We start from the raw sequence: 18,029 nt of genomic DNA on the forward strand, positions 1-18,029 counted from the left end.
CGCCGTGGTGATAGCAGCCGAGGACAGTTTCTGCGCGGAGTGCCTTGGGGACGCGGGTTACCGGTGGGGGTAAGCAGCCGAGTGACGAAACAAAGGAGGTGGGGCCGGAGGAGAGAATGCTACAGTCAGGGCTATGGGCGGGGCAAACAAGGGGGCGGGGAGCCAAGTTCTGTTCGCTGAGCAGCTGGACCAGGCGGTCTGGAGTGGAACTAGAGAGCAGCGATCTTTAACCCGCATATAAATGAATGAAAGAAAAAAAAAAAAAGACTCGGTTCCTGAGGGAGTTGGGATGGCTTGTTGGATGGATGAATGAACGGATAAGTACCTGGCCCTCACTCACTTGTGACAGCTGGGAGGGAAACACCTGACCCTCTCGGGGGAGTCGAGCAAATCCTCAGCCCAATCACCGAGCCCTGAGCCTACTCCCTCAACTCACACTGAAAGCAGCGCAGGGCGAGCCCGGGCCCAGCCCAGGGCCCACCTCTCCTTACCAGGTTTCCTGCCCAGGTGTTAATCCTTCTTTGTCCCAGCCTCCATCCTCTCTCCCCGTGTACCCAGCTCCTCGGGGGCGCCTGGGCGTCCAGACCTTGCCTGGTGCCCAGTAAGGCAAGGTCCAGAGTTCCAGCAGATGTGGGGTCTGCATCTCGGCTGTTCTTCTCCTGGGACTGTTGGAACCCTGCTATATAGGGTGAGGAGTGGACAGGGAGCTGGTCCAACCGGGGGCAGGGGGTGGTGTGTAGTGGTGGTTCTAAAAACAAAGCTGATGTGAGCTTTATCACGTGGGGAGTAATCTAAGGAAGTAGACTGAGGCCCCTGGGGTTCGGTGGTCCAGAATTCAAATGTTAAGCCTCCCCTCTCCCCACCCACTTCAGTTATCTGAGGGCTCTTCATGGCATCCACTGTTCTTCATGCAGGAAGAAGGGGAAGGGGGAAGTGGTGGTAGAGGCCAGTCAACAGAGTCCCTAGTGGCCTTGGCCAGGAAGGGGGAGTCCTTTGTCTCCAGGGTGTGGGAGGTGGGGCTAAGTGCCCCCTATTTGCATTCAAGGAGGTTGTTACCTTAACTGAACAGACTTGTTTTCCAGGAGACTAACTGTCCTAGTGGATCCTGGAAGGTGAGGTTCAGAACCATCCAGCTGGAGCATGCTCCACACTCCCCACCCTGTTTGCCCCCTGGGATGGGACAGAGGAACAGAGTGCCAGTATCAACTCTCCAGTGTTTGCTAAAGGTGGAGCATTCTGGAGCTGTGGCCACCTCTTCTCTTTTGACCCCAATTATCAGGTATATCACCTGACAAGTCTCAGATCACCCTTCCAGTGGAGACTCAGTATGCCCCCACTGAAGGAGCTGGTGAGCTGGTGAGGGCAGACAGCCCCTGCCCAGAGACTGAGGAGGAGCTTCATGCCCTGGGGTTCCAGGAGACACTGATATTAGCCAGAAGCTATCTAGGATATCAGAACATTGTTGCTTGCCCACGTTGAGCTTGTTCAAAACAGAGGACCAAGGAGGGTAACCCTGGGAGCGTTTCAGCTAAAAGAGGTTTCCCAAGAAGAAGGTGGCCAGGCAACAAACCGACAGGTGGGAGGAAAACTCATTCTGTTCCATGAAGTCTGAGGATTGGAAATAGGACAGAAGTTACAGGAAGCCAATTTCCTCGGGTTCAACTTAGGGATTTTCTTCTAATAGCGTCCAGAAAGGTGAAGTGTGGCTCTGGGAAGCCTCAGTCCCTGGCAGGCCCTGTCACTGAACTGCAACAGATGCGTGAGAGTGACAAAGGCACGGTGAAGAGGTGTGCAGGGTTTGCCGCAGAAGACATGGGGAGTGGGCTGTTCCTCACTCCCCCTTGGAACAGCAAGAGCTGAGTAAGGAAAACTGGTGATACTTAAGGTGAAGCCATGCAGGTTGGAGCTGGAAATCTGTAGAAGAGCCAAGTAGGGGAAATCAGGTACTAGAAAACACTTTGTAAGTGAAAGCTCTGGAGCTCTTAGCAAAGAGGGGGCAACCGTGAGCTCCTACAGTGGCTGCAGGGTTATGCAGGAAGGACTGGGGCGCGGGCTGGGGAGGCTGCACATGTGATACTACTAGACACACTAGCCAATGGGGAGGCTTGGGGACCCACGGCATGAGGACAGCTCAGGTTGGGGGCTGGAGGCCTGGGAGAACAGCAGGGATGGGGAGGGTTAAGTTGGCCGGCTGGAGTCGGGTTCCCCAAAGCCCAGCTCTTTGCAGCTTCAGCTGTCCCCACTACCGGCCCCAGGCTCCTGGACACTTGGAAAGTCACACAATTAGCCAGCCTGTAGAAAAAATACCTTTTTATTAATTATTAGGAATAATCCATTCACTGAATGCGGGGTATATGTTGGGGAAGGTTAGGTACTGCCAGATGGATGAGGGGAAACGTGCAATAGGGCAGTGAGAAGGGGGACAGCCCCCCACTTTCCACAAACTATAAATAGCAACGTGAACACAGAGAATCACAAATAAGAAGAGCCTTCCTCATGTCTCCTCCTATCCCACTCTTTCAGAACGAGTCCCACTGTGATCCCTAGAGGTGCCAGGGCATCTGGAAGTTCGGGGCCGGGAGCGGGGTGCAGTGCGTGGCCTCGAAGTTGTGCAGATACTTCTGAGCCTGAAGGAAGAGGGCAGGACAGGTGGGGTGCAGAGCACCGCAGTATACAGCACCCCCAAACACCTCCACAGCCTCTGAAACCACCTCCCATACCCTACAAGCTGCCACTTCCAATGCTTACATGGTATCCCCTGTCTCCAAGCCCCCTGGCCATCCCGGCACCCCCTTCCTGTCCGCCACCCCTCAGCTCACCAGAAACAAGGCCAGCTGCCGCCTTCCGTCTGCACTCATGTCCTCCCCTGTGGAGAAGAGCCGCTCACACATGAGCCATACATCTGGGTATTCATCCTCCTTCCTGGCTTCTTCCCAACACCCCCTCCTGCCACAGGACGTCCTTACCCACACTCCAGGGGAAGTCAGGCCCGTGCTCTGCCTGGTAGGAGCGGAGGACGGACAGGCACCAGTCCTCCTCCACCTCCCAACGGCTATAAATCGAGGCTGCTCAGGGAGAGAAAGGAGGGCTTGTCAGTGACCTGGCCCGGCCAGGCCCCCACCCAAAGGCCTCACCGCGTCCCCCTGCACCTTCCTCCAGCTGTGAGGAGGCTTCCAGCCACTGCCTCACCACTCGAAGACCCTCCTCTGCCATTACACGGGGATACCTACAGAGGGAGCACCAGGACGAGAGGTCAGGACCCAATTCTCTTCACTCCTCATCCCTAAACCCTCTTCCCTCCCTCCCTTGCCACACCAGTGTCAGTAAACACATGCACATACACTCCCGCTTACCGATACTGTAGGAGCTTCAGCAGGAGGTCATTGCCTCGGTTGGACATGATGTCCTCAGGAACCCTGGGGGTGAGAACAGTGTACACTGGAGGGGCTGGAGGTTGGGGAGGAAGGGTCTGGATACCTAGGTTTCTGGTGGGCAGAGGTGGGAAGGGCAACTTCCTAGCTACATCTGGGATCTAGGAGGGCAGAGGCTCCCAGGCACTCACGTGGTGGTGATGATCTCATCCTTGGTTCTGCGGATCAGCAACACAGGGCCCTGGTACCTTCAGAGGACAGTGTGGTGCTCAGAGGGAGAGGGGACAAGTGGCCACCCCACCCTTGCACTGGCTGCAGCCTAACCCCCTACTATAGCAGGGCCCCACAGGCTAGCCCTTCACTCAGGGGTGAGAAAATATTTAAGAACAGGCATGGCCCACATTCTGGCCTTACTGGGAGATCTGCTTGAATACCCAGCAAAGCCTGTACAGTGGGGAAGTGGGGAAGGGAGTTACACGCCGGTTACTGGCCTGCCCTCACCTGCACAGCTGTTCTGCGTTGTTCAGATTGAGATGCTGCCTCACGGTCCTGGTCACAAGGCCCCCTAGAGTGGGATCAGAGTGACGGGATGGCAGAGACAAAGCCCTTGCACAACATATAGTTCCCCACTGTTCACAAAGAAAACTAAGGCCCCAGACAGGGGAGCCCTCCTGCTTTTCATCCCGTTGGGTGACCCACTCCCCACCTACATAAAAAGGAACCATCTCCAGTTACAATAGTTCCCAGTTCCAGCCCACCCCTTCCCTGGAAAGGCAGGCCTGGGAGCTGCACTCACTCCAGCTATCTGGCATAACCTTCAAGGCCAAGGGCACCAAGTCATCAAAGGAGGCATCCAGGATCACGGCACTAATGTCTGGGTAGGACATGGCTGCCCATGTGGCTGGTACCAGAACAAGGAAGAAAGGTGAGGACCGAGGGGCTCCTGCCCACCACCCCATCTTTGTCCCATTGACCCTACAGGCTGACACAATCATCTCTACTAGGTTAGCCCCAGGTCCCCCTTAACCCCTCACTTCACTTGGCCAGGGCACTGTATGGAGAAGACGGAGAGAGAATATCAAAGTGCATCGAAGACCACGTGCAGAGGAAAACTTAACTTCCCTGATCTCCCCCCTCCAGGACCCTGGTCTGCTTCTTTTCATAATGGGCATAAGGTAGAAGGAAATGTGAACGTATACAAATAGGATACCATCTTCCAGACACACGCAGATATCCCTCCTCCGTCCTCTCCTCCCTTAAGCCTCTACCCCACTGCTGGGCCCTCAGGGCATTTCCCTACTGCTCTTTAAGGGGCTGGGGGTGGCATAATTTGCCCAGGGTGGGGGTAGGCTGGTACCAGTGAAGCCACCGATGGACCAGGCATAGATGATGATGTCCTGGGGCTGGAAGCCCAGGCGGTGGATGGCAAACTGGACCACCACATCCATGGCATTGGCCTCATTCTGAGGAAATGGCACCCCCTGCAGGAAGAAGGGCAAACGCAGGAATGGATTAGCACCAGAGGCTGGTTCATGGGCCACTTGCACGCTTCCAGCACAGAGCTACCCTACAAGAGACAGAGGGTGCAGAAGAGAAGGGTGGCGAGAGGGCCCGCACTCTCCAGAAATGCCACTTCTCACTGTGGGGTGGCGTCATGGTTCCCTGCCCTTGGCGCCCAGGTGACAGATGAGTGAGAGCCACCAGAGAAATATACACCCCTTTTCCTAATTCCAGTGGCTGACCAGAGGGAGACAGACCATAACCATAAATTCAGGAAAAGCAAGGGATTTCAGAGAGTGTCTCACCGTGCTTCCAGCAAAGCCTGGATGATTCCAGCCCAGGACAGAATATCCAGCTGCAACACAGGAGGAGGAGGAGGGGCTATGACCTTGTGGCCCACACCTCCCCCACCTCCAGCCCCGGGGGGAAAGACCAACACAACATGGAAGCTCTAAACAACCCCAAATTTAGAGGTGAGTAACTCCAAGCTTTCTCAGAATGGGGAGATGACACCAGAGGTTCTGAGGCAGCAGAAGGGAGAGATGTGATTATGTCATGGGGACAGAATGAAGGCCATAATGTTAGGGACACAGCCCAAAGGGAGGGAGTGTAAGGTTGGCAAAGCGAATGGGGAGTAAACTCCCCCCCAAATGTGAGAATTTCAAACCTCACTCAGATAAGGTGATCTGGCCCAGGGAAGTTATACTGGTGTGGGAAGGTGGGGACATTCCATTCCGAAGGGCAGAGACGAGTATTGTGCCCTGGGCCTACCTTCCAGAGGTGTAGAAATGCAGCCCACCTCATAGAAGCCTGCGTTCCCCTCACAGCAGATCACCTACGGAAGGAAGCAGGAAGGAGGGCTGGGAAGGAGCCAAGCTGGGACTGAAAATCCCCCGTGTGGCAGGACGTGGGAGCTTTACAGGGAAGAGGAAAGGGTCTGTTGTCTTCAACGGGAATAGAAACTTCTAATTTTACAAGGTGCATGAGAGGCAGAGTGGATGCAAAAGCTTAGCAAACCGAGGAAGACGAACTGCTCGACCACTCAGCAGTGTCGTTTTCCTTGGAAGACCACCGGGGGACAGCTCTCAGAAATGGGGCTATGGATATTTTTTTCCTTTCTAGTTTTTGGGTCTATTTTTTTCATGACTGTTTCTTTTGTGTGGCATGCCAATCACTTTCCATCTCTGGGCCCCAGACTTAGAGTCAGATAAACTTTAATTTCATGGGGCCCCGAGCCCAAACTCAGAGATGGTGGAGCTTGCATGGATTCTCATAGCAGCTGGGCAGTGCCGGAACCAGGAGTCAGCTCCCTGGACTGCTGACTCAGTGCTCTTTCCATGGCTCCCTCATGGAGGCAGGATATACTGGAGGCCAGGCTACCTGGGTTCAAATCCCAGCTCTCTCACTTACTGTGTGGTCTGGGAAATTATCCCAGGCTCAGTTTCATCATCTGTAAAATGGGCTCTCCTAAAAATAGTACCTCTTCTACAGGGTTGTTTTGAGGATTAAATATATGCCTTCTATGTGATAAATACTAAGTGGTGACTATTACAAGATTACTTTTTGGTCCTTGAATGTCAACTCCTACTTCATCTATTTCCCTGTGGTAGGGTTTTCCTATGGCAACATGTCTTGAGGGTGGGGTGGGAGATGGGATTATCCCCAGATGTACTTCTTAGGGCCAGATGTAGAACTGAGGTCCCCAGAACCTCCACTGCTCTCCCCACACCACTTTTGGGCTGGGTTCCCTGCTCCCTCTCACCAGCTTCTGTCCCTGAGGCTCAGCCGTCCCCCGCCGGTCCACAAACATGGTGTCAATCTCGTTGCCATCGCAGGCCAGCAGCTTTGCCCGGCGCCCGTTGCACTGAGTGGGGGAGATGTTGTGAGGGGCAGGAGGTCACATCCCTGGTAGGGGGAGAAGGACCATCGGGGGTGGGGTGGGGGCAGGGGCCTCACCTCTTCCACCAGCCGGGCCTGGCCCTGCAGCAGCATGGGCATGAGGGCCTTCTGGAGCAGGTACACTGAGCCTGGATATAGCATCCGGCGCCCCAGAGTGTGCGCCACCAAGTAGCTGTGGGGAACATGGGGTTAACGAACCCTTGACCTCAGTAGGACCCAGGGATTATCCTAGCCCTAGCACTCAGAGACTCTGGGGCCTGCTTCACCCCTGACCTTTACAGTTTTGTTTCTTGACCTTTACAGCTTTGTTCTCCTCTTTCAGGACATAATGAAGTAATATATGTACCAGGCTGGTGTTCTTCAAAAATTTTTTTACTACAACCTTTATAATATGCACATTTTATATTGTGGCCCAGTACACACATCTATATTTATAATATTGAAAATTTTAGGAGATAATATTTTCTATATGCGATAAGTAATTCTTATTAATTAAAAGAGAGGGAGATACAGAATCGGAAGCAGGCTCCAGGCCGGGAGCTGTCAGGACAGAGCCTAACGTGGGGCTGGAACTCACAGACCGCGAGATCATGACCTGAGCCAAAGTCAGCCGCTTAACCGACTGAGCCACCCAGGCGCCCCTATTCTTTTTAATTTTTAAATGTTTATTTATTTATTTAGAGAGAGTGCGTGCACAGGTGGGGGAGAGAGAGAGAGAGAGAGAAGCAGAGAGAGAGAGAGAGAGAGAGAGAGACAGGGAGAGAGAGAATCGCAAGCAGGCTCCACACTCAGCGTGGAGCCTGACACGGGGCTTGATCTCACGACTATGAGATCATGACCTGAGCCGAAATCAAGAGTCAGATACTCAGCCAACTGAGCCACACACGGACCCCAAAGCAAAGTTATTATTAACTATGATTCTGTTAATGTATAAATGCAACTTATTTAAAGGCCCCCTGTAATACTTTAAAAAATGACAGCTGTAATTCACTCGATTTCAAGATTCATGAATGGACGGTAGTTTGAAATACACCACACTAGACTGCAGACTCCACCAGGGCAGAGACCTGACTGTTCTGTTCTGCAATATGCCCTATTCTGCCACGTAGCAGGTGGCTAGAGCCTGACAAAGAGGGGCTTAATAAATATTTACTGAACAAATGCACTAATCTAGACAGATAAGCTGTGGTAGGTATCTGAAAAAGACAATTAACCATTTCCAGTTAATCCTGAAATAGGATTTGTCCCCAGAAAAAAACAGGTATGTACCACCCTGTCCGGCATCCCCTCAAAACCGCAAATTTGGTTTGTCCCTCTGACCAATCGTCACCCAGGCAACACTGATCACTAAATCCATCCCTTTCCTTGGTATCTTGGAACTGCCTCCCAGCCCCCAACAATAGAAAATTGCCACAGCATCTGCTCTACTGTAAGGGAGGAAGGCTTACTGTTGTCACTTCTGACATCATCAGTAGCCACAACTTGGGCTTTGCTGTCAAGTACCCAGGCAAAGTAGTAACCCTTCTGAATATGTTACTCTACTTAATATACCAATCCTATAAAGTGCGTTATTCATGGATGCAGAAATTGTAGCTTGCTTAAGGCAGAAGAATCTAGGAGTAGAGAGGCCAGGTCAGGGGCACAGCTGTCACCAGATGCCACTCCAGCTAAGGCTATGTGTCTCCACCACACTCTCAACCTCATTGTTCTCTCTCAGCCTCGTTAGAAGGGCTTTTGTGGGGTGTCTGGCTGGCTTAGTCGGTAAAGCATGTGGCTCTTGCTCTTGGGGTTGTGAGTTCAAGGCCCATGTTGGGTGTAGAGCTTACTTAAATAAATTTTAGCAGCACCTGGATGTCTCAGTCAGTTAAGCGTCTGTCTTTGGCTCAGGCCATGATCTTGCCATTCGCGGGTTCGAGCCCCACACTGGGCTCTCTGCTGTAAGCACTGAGCCCACTTTGGGACCTCTGTCTTTTCCTCTCTCTGCCCCTCCCCAGCTCTCTCTCTCAAAAATAAATAAACATTTATAAACAAGTAAATTAATTAATTAAAAATAATAATAATAAAATAAAAGAGCTTTTGTGTCAGACAGAATTATTAATATCCCAACCCTTCATTCACCATCTGTGAGACTACACCTCCCTGAGCCTCTTTTCTTCACATATAAATGTAGATTAAAAACCATCACAAATAATACAAAATACATAGCACTAGGCCCAATAAATGGCAGCTATTTTATCCATAGCACCCAGTCCTGGAGTCCTCACCCGATGTCCCCTCCACCCCAGATGGCCTCTCTTCCCTGCTGCTTCTCACCTGGTGATCTGACAAGGCAGCTTCTTGACCCGGTTGAGGAGAGTGTCTGCTGTCCCCCGATGCAGGGGCTCTGGGCGAAGCAGGGCCACGCCCTGGCGGGAAGGGCCCCCTCGAGACTCCTTCCTGAGGATGGAAAGATGTAGGGGAGGTTGGAGTCAGAAGCAGCAAGCTGAGGTCCAGGAATTAGGAGATGGCCCTGGAAAGGAGGCCCTGGGGCCCAAGATGGGGACAGAGGTGTGGGACAGGACAGAGCAGGATGGAGTGAAAGAACTGGGGCCTCACCGGCTGCTGGGCTCTTCCCAGTGGAAGTCCACTGGCCAGCTCTTGAAGTCAAAGTTGTAGTTGGCGAGCTGCCTCTGTGGTGGGCAGGGAGAGAAAGAGGAGGGGAGGAAAAGGGAAACTAAGAAATTGGGGCAGGCCCACCTACCCACCCTTGGCACCCTCATCCACAGGACTGGCCCCCACGCATCATAGGGAGACAAGTCGAGGTCAACACACTCCTAGTTCATAGAGGGTAAGCTCTGTCACAGCCAGAAAAATCAGGCAAGAGAGGATACCCTATCAGGTATCAAAACTGGCCTGTCTGCTTCCAGAAGAACTACTCAACACTCTTTGCTTTTCCAAAATATAAAACTGACCCACCCCAAGAAGGGGTGGCTGGAGGTGCTGGTGCTTTTGAGGGAGGAAGTGGGGGCGGGGTCTGTTGGCTGGTCATACCCCTTTCCCCCACCGGGTCCTTTACATGATGTTGCCCTAGAGGATCAAAATGACTGTCCTAAGGTTGGGTGAGAGGGAACAAGGGAAAGTAATGTCTACAGTGAGTGGTTCCTTTGCATTGGAATCACCTCCTGAACGAAGCCCTCTCTGCTCCATCCTCACAGCCACCTGCCTTCTCTCACCTTCGGCAGCCATGGGCTGGTGATGCCAGCCAGGCTATCGATGCCTCCAGTCACCCCACGAAGTCTGTCCACGCGCTCTCTGAGGGTGGCGGGAGCTGTGTCTGACTCTCTGCTGTACCCCCTCCCTCACCCTAAGAGCTCCCCAGTGCTCTATTTTGAGAGCTCTTTTTATTTTCTGTCACAGGAAATTTTTTTGACATTTTCAAAAATAACTTGACTAAGGAAGAACAACAGAAACACTGTAAAAAAATGTAAATGGCAAAACAAAACAAAATGGAAGAAAAGCAAATTTCAAGCAGGCTTTGCTCAGACCAGGCCTCAAATCCAGACCCAGCCCCTTCCTTTGCTCTGTGACTCTGCTTGTCACTTAACCTCTTTTTTCCTGTTTCCTCAGAGGTATAATAATGCCACCTCGTGTGGCTATTGTGAGGATTGGGAAGGGCGTACGCAAAATGCCTCAGACAGCGGCGTGGTAGAGCATCATTACATAGCTCTGTAAACGGCGGCGTGGAACAACCAGTAACACAGCGATGGTAGGGTCACAGCTCTTTGATCCCAGGAATCCCTAACAGGGAAGAGCTTTATAGGGCCCCAAAGCCCCTTCTCAAAGATAATCACACTCCAGCACCAGCTGGGCTGGCACAACTCCAAGGACACTATGCCCTGGCTTTTCTCCCTCCTGGCGCCACGCTGTGCTTCTGGGCACAACAGTGGACACACCTGTCCATCTTGACCCATCCCTGAACAAAACTAGCATGGTGTTCAATGCACACAGCCAAAATAAACAACACTTACAGAACCGAGCTGCTGTGACAGAGAGAAGACCCCCTTCTAAGATGTGGAATATTTCCACATCTAGACAATTCTTACAGATGGAGGGGAGAAGGGTGGAGGATTGTTCTAGTGGAACATCCCGTTAGAAGTGGTAGGGAGGAAAATTCTCTGGGTGGACAGTTCACTTGCACAGGGGAGAAGGGCTATAGCAATGTGCAAGCAAAAACCTACTGCCATAGATGGCAACACAACTCGCCCTGACAGAAGCTGGTACCCAGTGCTCTGGAGAGGCAGCTGAGAAAGCTGCTGCCAGGGCACCTGTCTGGCACCTTTCCTGGGACCCCTTACCTTGTTTTCTGCAGAGTGGTTCCTATGTGTTGCCTCCAAGATGGTGATGAACTGCCGGTACTGGGGGTTGGTCCAGCGGCCGATGCCTGGTAGAGAGAGGATAGGAGACAGTGTTAGGAAAACTGGGAAGAGCAAGCTGAGTAAGTTTCAGGAAGAGGATTGGAGATGGGCACGGAGAAGGCCCTGGAAAGGGAAGTGGGAGGGAAAGGAACAGGTGGCCCAGGGTCTGGGGAAATAGGAGAGTTGAGCTGACCCCCTTCCTCCATATCTAGCAACTGGCTTCAGTGTTCTGCTACCCAGCTTCTTCAGTTTGTTTCTTTATAGGTTGGCAACCCTCAACATTCCAGAATGTTCACTTTGCTAGTCATGCAACCTTACTGTTGCATGCAACACACCGTCATGCAACCTTACTGTTCACCCTTGTGAACACTGGTCTCTTTTTTCCCTGCCACCCTTCTTCACTGCTTGCTTTCCATCTCTCTTCTGTATAGTCTAACTCCCTGTCATCTGGCCTCATGGCTCCTGCTCTTGCCCCGTAATCACTTCCTCACCGAACCCGAAGTCTCCTTCCTCCATCCCCACTCTCTTGCAACTATGCCTCTCTGCACTATTCCTGTCCCCTGAGACTCCTTCTCCTCTGCTTCCTGGGCCCATCTTTGCCACCTTCTGAATCCTGGACCACTCCTCCCCTGCCTCCATTCTACTTCCCTCTCTGAAATAAGAGCCATCCTCAACACTGCACTCGTTCCTCTCTTCACCTGGCCCTTTGGCGATCACATCTGCTCTCCCTTCACTGCCAAGGAGTCTCAAACCCTGACTTCTCTGCTTCCGTTGACCCAACAGGTGTCATATGCCAGGCCCTGTCCTGACATGGGAGATAGCAGGAAACAAGACACACAGGTCCCAGCCCGGAGAGCTAGTACTTTGGCTGGGGGTGGGGTGGGGCTGGAGAAAGACAATAAGCAAGTAAACAAGAACATTTCAGAGAGGATTAAGTGATATAAAGAAGAAAACCAGAATCAACTAGAATGCTATTATTATCAAGGGTAGAGACCCCAGACAATACTAAGAATGAAGGAAGGTGCAGAATGATTTGTATAATGTGATGCCATTTGTGTCAAAAAGGCAAAATGCACAAATGAATGGCTATATATGGTTTATGCTTACCATATTTCATAGATTCTAAAATGCATTGTTTTTCACATTTGAAAACTGAAATTGGAATGTATTTTACAATTCCTAACAGCTTAGATTTGATCAAATGAGGTATATCTTTCATAAAAGGATAAAAATGTGGACCAGGAAAGAAACCACACCAAGTGACAATGGTTACCTCTGGGGAAAGAGGAACACAGAAGTGGGGAAGATTCCAACAGGAATGCCAACTCTGAATGCAATGCTTCAGAACTTTATTGACAAGGGGCGCCTGGGTGGCTCAGGTGGTTAAGTGTCCGACTTCAGCTCAGGTCATGATCTTGCGGTCCGTGAGTTCGAGCCCCGCGTCGGGCTCTGTGCTGACCGCTCAGAGCCTGGAGCCTGTTTCAGGTTCTGTGTCTCCCTCTCTCTCTGACCCTCCCCCATTCATGCTCTGTCTCTCTCTGTCTCAAAAATAAATAAACGTTAAAAAATTAAAAAAAAAAAAAAAGAACTTTATTGACAAAAAGTATGTGAAGCTACATGACAGAATATAAGCATTTTAGTTCATGACACTTTGTTCTCTGGACTTCTCTATATTTAATTTATGTACCCAAATTAAGAATAAATAAAATTTGGGCTGCCTGGGTGGCTCAGTTGGTTAGGCATCCAACTCATGATCTCATAGTTCTTGAGTTCAAGCCCCACATCAGGCTCTCTGCTGTCAGCACAGAGCCCACTTCGAGATCCTTGGTCTCCCTCTCTCTGCCCCTCTCCCACTCATTCTCTCTCTCTCCCTCTCAAAAAAAAAAAAAACAAAAAACAAAAAAAAACAAAACTTAAATAAATATGTAAAATTTAAAAATAAGACAAAACCCAGGACTGGAAGCTACTTTTAGGAGAGGTGGTCAGGGAACGCCTCTCTGATGAGGGAGCCCACCCCAATGGAGATCAGGAGGCAGGACATCGAAGGCAGAAGGTCCCCGCCCCAGGCTGGATATGACTGCAGCCATGCAGCTCCTAGCCTACCACCTCTCTCCAAGCATCCCCTCACCCAGTTTTCTTCACATGCATCTGCCGAGGGGCAATGATTTGGACTGTCTCTTCATTTTTAAGTTGTGAGATATAACATACGTGTGTCCAATATATATCCAGTTTAAAAAATACGAAGCAAACATTCCTGTGACCATCACCCTAGTCAAGGAAGAGAACAAAGTCACGTCCCTCCAGGAGCCCTCCCTATCCTGTTCCCTCCCTCTCCCAGGTAATCACTCTCCTGACTTTCAAGATAAGCATGCCTGTGTTTTGCCACTTCTATATGCGTCCCTCTTGAACTTTACATAAGTAGAAACACACTGCATACATCATTTGTTAGTCTTCTTCTTTTAAAAAAAATTTTTTTTAATGCTTATTTATTTTTGACAGAGAGAGAGAGACAGAGCATGAATGGGCTAGGGTCAGAGAGAGAGGGAGATACAGAATCTGAAACAGGCTCCAGGCTCTAAGCTGTCAGCATAGAGCCGACGCAGGGTTCGAACTCATGGACCGCGAGATCATGACCTGAGCCAAAGTTGGACGTTTAACCGAGTCAGCCACCCAGGCGCCCCTTGTTAGTCTTCTTCTTGCATTCAACATTACAATTGTGAGACTCATCTGTGTTGCTGAGTGTAGCTTCAATTTGTTCATTTGCATTGCTGTATTGTGTTCTGCCCTAGAACGAGACTCCCTGCCATCCTACTATTTGTGGCCATGGACTTGTTTCCAGTTTTGGATTATTACAAACATATATACGGACATATGTGGAATTATTGTAGGGTATATGCATCTCTTCTAGATAATAGCAAAGTGTTCTGCCAATTAGCTTTTCCTACTTACAACCACGCCCTTTAAGAAAAAGATCATGCCTTCAACATTCCCAATTATTCCCCCTCAGGGCCCAACACAAAACTGTATTTGCAGAAGTGACTTCATAAATATTTACCCAGTGAGGGATAGATCCAAACCAGGCTCCCTCTCAACCTACCTCGGAGGCAGGCCACTCCTGCCAGGAGTAGCAGCAGTGTCCCCGCATAGTGAGAAAACGGCACCACTTTGGACAAGCTCAAGTAACCTGGGAGGGGAGAGGCATCACATGAGAAGCTCTCCCCACTGCCCCAACCCCCACCCCATACCCTCTCTTTGGGACAGCCATGCCCTCTGAGGAAGAAGACGCCTGATGGAAGAGGGAAGCCAAGCCATCCTCTCAGGTCCCCTCTCCTCTTTAGGGGGGGTCAGCTCAGCTGCCAACAACCTGCCCACCACCTTTGAAACCACACTGACCTTTCCTGTATAAGTAGAAGAAGGCGAAGGGAGAGGAGTAATAAGAGATGGACCAGAAGACTGAAGCCTGCAGCAGAGAGATGGGGACAAGCAATCAATACACACACACACACAGGTCTGCCATTTCCAGGCCTAACCTCTGAGCAAAGTGGATAACCTGAGGGAGATCATATCAAGTACCTATTCTGTGCATGACACAGTAGGTGCTTAATATTTGTTGAAAGGCAATGTATCAGAGCATAACAGAGGCTGGTAAAATTAGGTACGGGTTCTGTTTTCTTCCTCATCTCCAGACATAATTTCATCACATTGAAAGGCCAGTTTCTCTTTCTACTCAAGTTAATCAAGCCTTTTCACTCAGCCCACTCAGGACAGCGCTTGGCCTGGTCCCTAAGAGATGCACAAACGTCACCATAGGAACCCTGCCAGAGAAAACAGCTGTCTTTGCAGCCAAAGAGGTTAGTTGCCAGGGAGGACAGGTCACTGGGGACCACAGGACTCAGCACCTGCAGATGGTCCCAAAAGTAAGCACAGTTTCCTCAGGGCTCAGGCTGCCCCAGAGAAAAAAAATGCACACACCAAAGGGGACTGCCAAGTGTGTGCACTTGACAGCACGTCCGTCCGTGTGTGTGTTGAAGTCTCTTGCAGAGCCCAGAACATCCCCCACCCCCAGGGGCACTGCCTTCTCCCAAGCTGCGGGGGAGAAAATTCGGGAGGGCAAGTGGGTCGGAAAAGATGCAGTAGTCCCAGATGGCAGGGCAGACGTACCAGTGCCAGGATGCTGTCCGCATGCTTCTCCAGGGCACGGGGTTGATAGTATGTATCCTGCCAAAGCAGATGGCTGTGTCAAGGGCCGTGTCCATTGACAAGTCCTTCCCCTTCTCTTTTGAAAGCCCTGATTCGTGTCCTCTGGTTCTAGCCTTCAAAGCTATCCCTCCTGGGACATCCCTGTCTCCCACAGAAGCCCCTCTTCCCACCCCCCACCCCCACTCCAAACCTCATTTCCTACCCCAGACGGTGAGAACATACGGGGCTGGACTTGGGAGCAAAAGTGAAAACATCACTGGATGATTTCTGCTCCCAGTTTCAGATGGGTTGTGGGCATGTGCATATGGGGAGAGGGGTTAGAGCAGCAGAAAGGAAAGGCACCATAACAACTTTAAGAGGGAAAGAACAAAAATAACAGTGGGGTGATTAAAGAAGAGAATGTGGCTGAGGGTGGACGGTTTGTAGAGGACAGTAAACATAATCTGAGACTACCAATAAAAAGGTGGAGACCGTGTAGGGGCACAACCTACCACCACCCTCAGCTTTCACGAACGCAAGGACCCTGGGGTCTCCAAAGTAGGTTGGGCGGTTGGGTGGGGGGCAGCGGGTCCGTGACATATTCAAGTCATGTTGAAATTCAAGGCCAGGGTAAAGGGAAGATAAAACAGAACCAGGGAAGGCACCTAGCAGGAAGAAATCGAGAGTTTGACGGCAAAATCATCCAGCTCTCGAATCCGCGCAGGGTCTCTTCCAGGACGTAGAGTCAAATGGGACCAGCACGAACCACGACAGACAGGGTGGGGGGCCGCGAGAGGAAAAAGCAAGGAGTGGTAGTCGGAATGAGAAAGCGGTGGCAAACCGCGATAAAGGAGGCAGCCAGTCCGCAGGCGTGACTTTAACCCAGGAAGCACAAAGAGCACTTCGCAGACAACTGGCTTGACAACCAGGCTCCCCCGATTTCCAATAATGGGCGCTTCTGGGGAGCAAAGGCCGCAAAGGGGTTTGGGCCGTACCATGTTTTTGACCAGGGGAGAACTCGACTCACCCAGGAGCTGGAAGGGGGGGTAGTGACTGAAGTTGGAGTCTCGGGGACGCCGGACGGGGCCCTTTCCGAGTCTCTTTCCCGGTAGATTTTGTAGAGCCGGGGGCCTAGGACGCAGCTCAGCAGCTTCGCCATGGCCCCCGCTCGGGCCGCTGCTCTCCCAGCAGCAGGTCCCCCTGCTGGCCCCGCCCTTCCCCGGCCTCTAAGGTATTGCGTGCCCTTGACGTCAGCACGTACCGGCTCCGCCTCGTGCGGAGCGGAGACATTTTCCGCGCTGCCTGAGACGGGCTTCGGGCAATTGGACCTACGGGTAGAGCGATGGTCAGAAATTAGTTGGAGGCGTTTGGAACGCGGAGAGTTACAACTTTATCAGGTGTAGTCCAGTCACTTATTTCTGTCCCTTAATATTGGCAGACTCTCGAGCGAAGTGGGAACGAGAGGCAGGATTAGGAGCACTTGACCAGAGCAACGGAAAAGAAAAGGTGTCTAGGAATACATCAAATCAAAGAAATGCAAGATTTTATGAAAAGAATTACAGAAGTTTTTGAAAGAGGTAAACTGAAGGCTTGAGTAAGTGGAGAGCTACGTCGCAGTCATGGATATGGATAGGAGGACTCAGTATTGTTAACGTGTGTGAAATACTGGTTTAAAAAATAAAGGATACATTATCGTTCTTAAGCGTAGATGAACCTCAAAACCGTAGTACTGACTGGAAAAAAGAAAGCCATAGATTACATACAACCTGACACCCCGTTTCAAAAAGAAAATTTAATGGTCAAGTAAGTGCAAGATAAAGAGCAAATTTAGAATAGTGTAACACAGCATAGAGGATCTTTGAAATGGTAATACTGTTATTAAATAGACAGGTTTGTCTTTTCTTTGTACGTTACACCTACATTATATGTAAATTCTTTAGCTTTTTATTGCACTAAGCATATATACATAAAAGTGCACCATTTGAGTATATCGATGTAATCAGCATCCAGCTAATACCGGGGGCAGGGGGGACATGGATTAAATAGGTGATGGGGATTAAGGCATGCACTTGTTGGGATGAGTACCCTGTGATGCATGGAAATGTTGAATCAGTATATTGTACACCTGAAACTATTATAACACTGTATGTCAACCAACTGGAATTAAAATAAAAAAACATTAAAGTGGCTCCTGGGTGGCTCAGTCAGTTGACCGTACAACTTTGGCTCAGGTCATGACCTCACAGTTCACAAGTTCGAGCCCCACATCGGACTCACTGCTGTCAGTGCAGAGCCAGCTTCTGATTCTCTGTAACCCCCCCACACCCCCCATCCCTCCCCTGTTCACGTGCTCTCTCTCTTCTCTCAGTAAAAAATAAAAATATAAAAATATATATGCCATATATACTACTTTAAAAGTAAATAACCTTTAAAAGTAAATAACACATTAAGAACTATTAGAGCTAGGGTGCCTGGGTGGCTCAGTTGTTAAGCATCTGACTTCAGCTCAAGTCATGATGTCATGATGTCGTGGTTTGTGAGTTGGAGTCCCACATCAGGTAAGCACAAGCCCTGCTTTGGGGGAACCCTGCTTCCCTGTTTCTCTTTCTTTCTCTCTCTCTCTCTGCTCCTCCTGTGATTCTCTTTCCCTACCCCTCACTCACTTGTGCTCTCTCTCTCTCTAAAA

The 18,029-nt window shown here is 50.6% G+C and overlaps 1 protein-coding gene and 1 long non-coding RNA gene across 3 annotated transcripts; one reads left to right on the top strand and one right to left on the bottom strand.

Annotated features, from left to right (window-relative positions):
• Window positions 1-2,293: 2,293 nt before the first annotated feature.
• On the bottom strand, window positions 2,294-16,562 carry ABHD16A (abhydrolase domain containing 16A, phospholipase). The gene is made up of 20 exons (XM_042985989.1): window positions 16,371-16,562; window positions 15,326-15,382; window positions 14,558-14,624; window positions 14,262-14,348; window positions 11,105-11,190; window positions 9,366-9,439; window positions 9,084-9,206; window positions 6,828-6,942; window positions 6,634-6,735; window positions 5,643-5,706; window positions 5,177-5,226; window positions 4,729-4,852; window positions 4,168-4,272; window positions 3,873-3,936; window positions 3,563-3,619; window positions 3,354-3,416; window positions 3,150-3,226; window positions 2,967-3,065; window positions 2,820-2,866; window positions 2,294-2,627 (listed from the first exon to the last, which is right to left on the bottom strand). Exons 1-20 carry the CDS (start codon window positions 16,500-16,502, stop codon window positions 2,544-2,546), a joined length of 1,677 nt encoding a protein of 558 aa, XP_042841923.1. The 5' UTR covers window positions 16,503-16,562; the 3' UTR covers window positions 2,294-2,543.
• LOC122238587 lies at window positions 14,637-17,040 on the top strand. 2 transcript variants are annotated; one of them, XR_006217560.1, is made up of 2 exons: window positions 14,637-15,081; window positions 16,782-17,040. It is a non-coding gene; the product is annotated as an uncharacterized LOC122238587 (long non-coding RNA). The 2 variants fall into 2 exon arrangements; XR_006217561.1 differs by lacking the exon at window positions 14,637-15,081 and adding an exon at window positions 16,614-16,688.
• Window positions 17,041-18,029: the final 989 nt, after the last annotated feature.

This window comes from Panthera tigris, chromosome B2, assembly GCF_018350195.1.
Source record: "Panthera tigris isolate Pti1 chromosome B2, P.tigris_Pti1_mat1.1, whole genome shotgun sequence".
Taxonomy (NCBI): domain Eukaryota; kingdom Metazoa; phylum Chordata; class Mammalia; order Carnivora; family Felidae; genus Panthera; species Panthera tigris.